This window comes from Otolemur garnettii, unplaced genomic scaffold (genome assembly GCF_000181295.1).
Source record: "Otolemur garnettii isolate 467f Iridium unplaced genomic scaffold, OtoGar3 scaffold00018, whole genome shotgun sequence".
NCBI classification, from domain to species: Eukaryota; Metazoa; Chordata; class Mammalia; order Primates; family Galagidae; genus Otolemur; species Otolemur garnettii.
This window is the reverse complement of record NW_003852413.1, coordinates 6449943-6456722: the sequence shown is the minus strand read 5'-3', so window position 1 is coordinate 6456722 and position 6780 is coordinate 6449943. Positions and strand designations below refer to the sequence as shown.

The window sequence follows — 6780 nt, the reverse complement described above, 5'->3', positions numbered from 1 at the left end:
CACAGGCGCCCGCCACAAAGCCCAGCTATTTTTTTTTTGGTTGCAGCTGTCATTGTTGTTTGGCGGGCCCGGGCTGGATTCAAACCCACCACCTTGGGTGTATGTGGCTGGCGCCTTAGCCACTTGAGCCACAGGCGCTGAGCCTGTCAAAGAGATCTTGGGGAGGTCTGGAGAGAGAGCTGTGAGTCCATTCCTGGGCCTCTGGTGGTGCCTGGCTGACTGCGGCCTTTTCAGTTCCAAGTTTCCTGTGCCTCTGGACCAGCCATGCAACAGGCTTTTGGACTTGAAGTAGGTGCATTCAGTCTCCTGTTCACAGCCCCATTTGGCTGCGCTGCAGGTGTCTACCCTAGCAGTGAGTGGTATAGAGTGAAAGCTACACTGTCTCTCTCCCAGCCTGGGTGGAAGGCTGCTGCTTATAGCCATAAATACTAGGCGCTGCTCAATTTCAGGGAGTATCCCCCTGGAGGCTCAGATGTCATACAATGTAATGACCTAGGTGAGGCTGAAGGCCCCTCAAACAGAAGATGGTATTGTTCTTCTGGTTCCATCCAGAACCACTGAATACCAGTGCCTAGTGTGTTGGGAAAACAAAGTTCTGTGATCGAAGGGGCTGGCTTCTCTCTTGAGCTTGAGGGAGAAAATTTGAGAACCCAGGCTGGATGTCTCTCAGGGGCCATTTCTCCTACAGGATTTCTCCTTGTCCTTTTCTTTCTGAATAGTTGAATCCTGAACCAGAAAGCATCATTGCTGCCATCATTGGTCATATTGTGGAATGTTGCCTTTGGACTGGGAAAGCTCTAGGTACTGGAAGGCAGCTCCTGCTTGGAGAGGCTCCCACTGTAGCCCAGGAACAGAGAGCAATAGGACCTAATGGGGTTTCTACCTGAGGCAACTTGTGAGTTGTATAAATAGGCTTCCGAAGATGATCCCTGTGGTCCACGACAGCCAGAAGGTGTCTTGGGGGAATAGGATTAGAAGCAGTTAGCATGGTGGTAATTGATGGTAAGATGTCTGTCATCCCCTGGCTTAGCTCAGGAATGGACTGGCTCTTGCTGGATGATTCTGCGCTCCCCACATCCCTTCTCTACCAATTCTCATTTTCTCCTTCAGAGGCTTTTCCCTTGTCTTCCAGCCCATGGTGGATGTGCTGGAGCAGTGATAGCCTGGGTTCCTGCTATGCAGATGGAGGGACCCCTCTCCAGCTGCTGGTGTGAGCAGTGTAGGAAGAGGGTGGGACCAGAAGAGAGCTGCACAATAGGTGGGTTAGTCCCTATGTGCTATCCTTTTTAGGGCCTGTCACACAGAAGGGACAGCATTTGCTAGCTTGTGGTTCCCACCAGAGCTGTGCCTCTGGGAGCAGAAGACAGCATGGGAATCTTTTTTCCTTTGAACATCCTCACAGTGACTGGCAGGGAAGCTGACCCTGTCCTCCCTCCTTCCCTGCTCCCCATGGAGACTTCCTGTGCTTAACCTCGGGACTGCCCAGCCCCTCCTTTCTATTCTTACTCTAGCTCCTCTGTCTGGGGGCCCCACTGGGAGCTGTGCTAGTGAAGGGGGAGGGGAGAGGCAGGCTTGGGCTGATGAGTCTCTTTCTTCCCTTCCCTGCCGCTTGAGATGGTGTCGTCTAGGAAACAAGGGCCCTGGAGAAACATGCTCAGGCTCCAGCTCCTGCTCTCCAGCTAGGGCACCCTTTAGGCTATTTCCTCTCCCTCAGGGCTTGTAGCCCCATCCTGAGGATGGCCGCAGGTGGCTCTTCCTTCTCCCGCTAGAGTGTTCCTTCCGCCAGCTTCCTGCTCTCTGCTGTGCCCTCCTAGAGGTCTTCCTAAGTTTTCTCAGTGGCCAGTCCTTCCCCCTCTACTCAGGATGTAATGCTATTAATAACCCACAAGTTCCCTCTCTCCCCTTCCTGTGCTCTAACTTTGGAAAGAGCTGTTGTTGGCTGGGCTCCATGCTGGGGAGCCTTAGTGATTTGGAGGGCTCCTGTGGATGATGGGTTCACCCACAATGGGGCTCCTAACCGGCCCAGTGATTGGGGGCAAAGGACATGTAGCCTGGGAGGTACCCTAGGGTACTCCTTGATACTAGCAGTTGCCCTCAGGGTTTTAGGCTGAGGGCACTTTTCTCCTCCGTTGGTCTATCTGTGCATCTGTCCATAGCCTGGCTGCATGTCTTGCCTCAGCTCACCCTGCAGTGTTCTCCTCTGAGGAGCAGGCCAAGCTCCTGGACATCTGGCAGAGCATCAGACAAACTTTCTTCTCTCAACCCTCCTCTTCCCCCCTCCTCTCTCCTCCTCTCCCTCCCTCCCTCTCTCCCTCCCGCCCTTCCAGCTCTGCTGCCTCCTCCTCTTCCCTCCCAGGATCTGCAGCGTGACTAGAAATAGGCTGAATTAATCAGCAGATTGAAGCTCTGCTCTGCTGCGCCTGGCTCCTTGCTTGCATGCTCTCCAGCTTTCTGCCCTCTTTCTCTGACTCTTTCTTTCTCTAATCTCTCTACTACCCCCCAGCCCCCACCTGAGGGTGATATTGGAACTTATTGTAGCCGACTCTGGGTGGCCCCGGCTCTGGCCCATGCTTTTTAAGCAGGCAGAGCTATGGATACCCCAACAGGGCAAGCGCAACAAAGTGAGTATACCGGTGTGGCTTTTGCGTTTCTCTTAAAGATGCCATGTTCCTTGCTTTGTGCAGGAATCTTTGGATTAGCGGTTGCCATGAGCGTCCTGAGGACAATGCAGAATAGGGGGCTGCCCACATGAGTGTGAGGTAGCTAGGACCTTGGAAAGAGATTGAGGGCTCGGCGCCTATGGCTCAACCGGCTAAGGTGCCAGCCACGTACACCTAGGGTGGCGGGTTCGAATCCCCAGCCCGGACCCGCCAAACAACAATGACGGCTGCAACCAAGGGATAGCCGGGTGTTGTGGCGGGCGCCTGTGGTCCCAGCTACTTGGGAGGTGGAGGCAGGAGACTTGCTTGAGCCCAGGAGTTGGAGGTTGCTGTGAGCTGTGATGCCACGGTACTCTACCCAGGGGGACAGCTTGAGGCTCTGTCTCAAAAAAAAAAAAAAAAAGAAAGAAAGAGATTGAGAACAAGAGCTAGCAAGCCAGTGGGTCTGGGGAGCTGCCAGCCAGTCACCTAGAGCAGGACTGAGCTAAGCCTCCCAGGGGGCATCCTGCCAAGGCATGCTAGGACTTGGGTCTCCAAGCATAGGTGACAAAAGCTCCAGGTCTTGAGTGGCCAACCTCTTTAGGGCCAGTGAGGGGATTTTTTTTTGCCAGACCACGTGGGTAACTGAGACAAGGAGCCACCAGGGCTGTGATGATTTCTCCCTAGGTCCTGGTGACAGCAGGAGGTGGGAAAGAAGGTGGATAAAAGTGCTAAGGTCAGCACGAGCCCAGAAGAATGAGGGAGAGGAGGAAGCAGCTCTGCTTGCAGCTCAGATTTGCCTGGCTGCAGATGGAGTCGGTCTGTGTCTGCCCAAACTCATAATAGAGTATAGTGGCCGATCTCTGCTTCAGTGATGCAGGAGTCTGCAGATTGTGTGGAGTCTGGCTTTATATCCCCTCCCCCTGCACTGACCAAACTAACCAAGAAGGCTGTGACAGTGGGGACCTAGGCTCCAGCCAGTCCAAATTAGTGGTTGTTTGCTGTTGTTAAGGCCTAAGGTCAGGGTCTAAATTCATAACCTGTCTACCTGAGCCTTAGGGACCTTGATTCTATTGCTCCTGAAATAGCTCAAGTAGGAAGGAAGACAGCTACTATGCTGAGGGAACCATGTAGGAACTCTGAAAAGACAGGGGCTGAGACTTGGGGTCTTCTGGCTTTGCGTCCCCTAAGAAACCTAATTGAACTAAGTGCAGGGGCTCAGGTGTGTTGGCTCTTGAAAGGCTCCTTAGAGTATCCAGATCAGGCGTCCTCTCAAACTATGGCCCGAGGGCCACATGCAGCCCGCCTAGGACATTTATCCAGCCCGCAGGGTGTTTTTGCTGCTGCCGCCTGTCCTGCTTAGCAGGCTACTTGTCCTGGCCCACAGTCTGGCCCTCCAGTGGTCTGAGGGACAGTGAACTGGCTTCCTGTTTAAAAAGTTTGAGGACCCTTGATCCAGATGTTCTAATTTGGACTTTGAGGGCTGGTCCTGTTCAGTGGCAGATGTTGTGGTTCTGATTTGACAGAGTTCTTTCACCATCCTGTCATTCTGCCAAAGCTCCATGCCCTGCCAGCACCCCGCTTTGATGACAAAAATGGAGAGAAGAGGGCAGCGCCTGTGGCTCAAGGAGTAGGGCGTTGGCCCCATATACTGGAGGTCACAGGTTGAAACCCAGCCCCAGCCAAAAAAAAAAAAAAAATGGAGAGAAGAAGCTGAACTCATGATGGGCATTTGCTGCCAGCCTTTCCTGAGTTGGGACTTCCTTAGAGCTGATTTGTTCTCTCCTCTTAACCCGGTTGAACCTGAGTAGGAAAGATGGTGGAAGGGAGTTGTGGGAGTTGGTTTTGCTTAAAAAGATAATAGTGTGACTTGAGAAGCAGGGCGTCCTCTCTCCCAATGTAGAAAAATGGGGTGAAGTGGGAGTTCTCAGCATCTGGGAAGCTGGGAAAATCTCTTGTTACCTTTGTTACTTCAAGCCAGGTTAGATTTTTCCTCACCATTGTTGGCCCCAGTAGGCAAGTAAAGTGGACTTCAGACTGAGTGTCAACTTGGGTTCCTGTTTCTCAGACAATAAGAATCACACCTGTCCCCTTGCTGCAGCCCTGCCAGTGATGGCCAGGCACACCGTGGTACCCAGCCTAATTTCATGGGCTTCGGGAAAGGTTGGCAGAGCCTGCTCATCACTGGCCTGTTCTGTGTGTTTCCTTCAGAAAGTGCAAAGATCTTCCACCAGGTTCCTGAGCTTTGCTCTTACATTACATGGGGAAAAGCTGAGATGCACTGAGAGAAAGTAGAGACTTGGCCCCCAACTCGGTCCCCCTTGCAGGAGCGGGGTAAGGGAATGGCCTTGACAGTTGGATAAGCTCAGATGAAAGCCCTGTCCTCCCTGCAAGGCCAGCCTGTGCAGGCAGGCGCTTCCTTCAGGCAGCACATAATTATAGAATGGCTTATTTTCCCTCTGCTGTGCCATCCTTAATCACTAGTCTGGAGTTGGTGCCCCTGGCCAGACACAACATGCGGGGGCAGATACATGCAGACAGGTCTGCAGGCGCCCTGCCCCAGGAGCACTTGCCACCCTCTGGCCTCACCTCTCACACCTGGAGGGCAGTGCGGCTTCTGGCACCTGGGGGCAGAGAGTGGATGATGGCTGGTGGGGTGGGGAGGGATGAGGTCCTGGACTCAGGGCTGCCTGAGCCCATAGGAATTGGCGAGTGTCCCCAGTTTACAGCCCTGGCTAGAGGAGGGTACCTTTCCTGGCTCTCTGGTTGTTCCTCTACCCTTTTCTCCGCCTCGCTGAGCAAGGTCTCACTCCAGGTGGAGCAGCTTGCCAGGTAATCCCACAGCCCTGTGCAGTTTGCCTGGCCCTTCCTTTCTTTCTCCCTCTAGTTCCTCCTCCAGTTCCTGTCTCTTGGGTGAGCAGCCTTCCCCTTCTGCAGCTCCCTCCTGCCTCCAGCATGTTTGCTCACTTCATCTTTTCTGAAGGCCTGGCCCAGGCATGTCCATGTTGGGAACACTTATACCCCGGGCTGTGGAGTGGAAGCTGAGGGGTGAGCCTGAGGGAGAAGGCGTGGTGGTGAGGGAAGGTGCCACGGGGCCCTGGCTCCTCGCCCCAGCTACGTGCATAGCTGTGTCTCCCCTTCTTCCTTGGGTGGGAGGCATCACTCATCTGGCCCAGCCCCCTAGACAGAGGCCTATGGCATCCTGTTCCTGTTTATCTTTCTCCACGAGGAAAAGGCCATGGCCTCCCCAGGAGGCTCTAGGATCTTCACTGAAGGGAGGTGGGTGCTTAGAAGGCAATATTTACCCCTGCTGGGGTACAGGCCCTGCCTGGAGGGCCATTTCTTCTAGAGCTGAGATAACCAGTTTATTCCCTCTGGGGAGAAGCAACTCTTAACTCCATAATCCCCTAAAGCTGCTGTGGAGAGCGAGGATTAGGTGAGGTTTAGGCGTAGTTGTTGGGAAGTCTTGGGGCAGCCCACTTGGGAGCCCTCAATGGCAGGTTGCACTGGGGACCCTGCTCAGGCACATCCCACCATGCCAGGCTACAGCAGGGGACGGCTCCCCTCAGGCCCAGCAGCCTGTGGTCATGGGATGTGTATCCTGTAAGAGCCAAGGCTAAGTTGACAAGGAGGAGTGTGCGTGTGGAGACATGCAGGGAAGAGGAGTCCAGCACGTTGGTGGCACAGCAGTGCAGGGCCGTGGGGAGACAGAGTGTGGGCTGTGGGAGTGAGAGGGGAGGTCTCACTCACCCACATACAGCCTGGGTGTCACTGGCACACACCCCTTGGTCAGGTTCCTTGGGAGATAACCCTGGTCCCTTTCTTGGTACCTGGGGTTAGGGATCTGCTCCTCTTGCTCAAGAGCTTTTCCTGGCAGAAGCTCACATTGCTGCTTTTCACATGGGTCCGGGAAAGACTCACTCATTCCTCAGCTGCTTCCTGGCCTGGGGCAGGGCCCTGGCACTGGGGATCTATGCATCAAACTCAACCTGGGATCTGCTTCACCTCCAGAAGTTTTGCTACTGTAGGTTTGGGTTGGGGTCTATACATCTACATTTTAAAAAGCTCCAGATGTTTCTGTTACAGATTTTGGGTTGACAATTCCGAAGTAAGGTGAATCCCTGATTAAGCTGGCAAATGC

The 6780-nt window shown here is 53.9% G+C and overlaps 1 protein-coding gene across 5 annotated transcripts in view; it reads left to right on the top strand.

Moving 5' to 3' along the window:
* The window catches only part of TMEM94 (transmembrane protein 94), a 37927-nt gene that overhangs the window by 13842 nt on the left and 17305 nt on the right, over nucleotides 1-6780 (top strand). For 2 of the 5 annotated variants that reach the window (XM_023511070.1, XM_003786131.3), the window contains exon 1: nucleotides 2568-2621. The exons of the other annotated variants lie outside the window; for them this stretch is intronic. In XM_023511070.1, the coding sequence (XP_023366838.1) occupies nucleotides 2568-2621 (54 nt within the window). Of the gene's footprint in view, nucleotides 1-2567; nucleotides 2622-6780 lie in introns of those variants that run through there. 5 annotated transcript variants of the gene reach the window in all.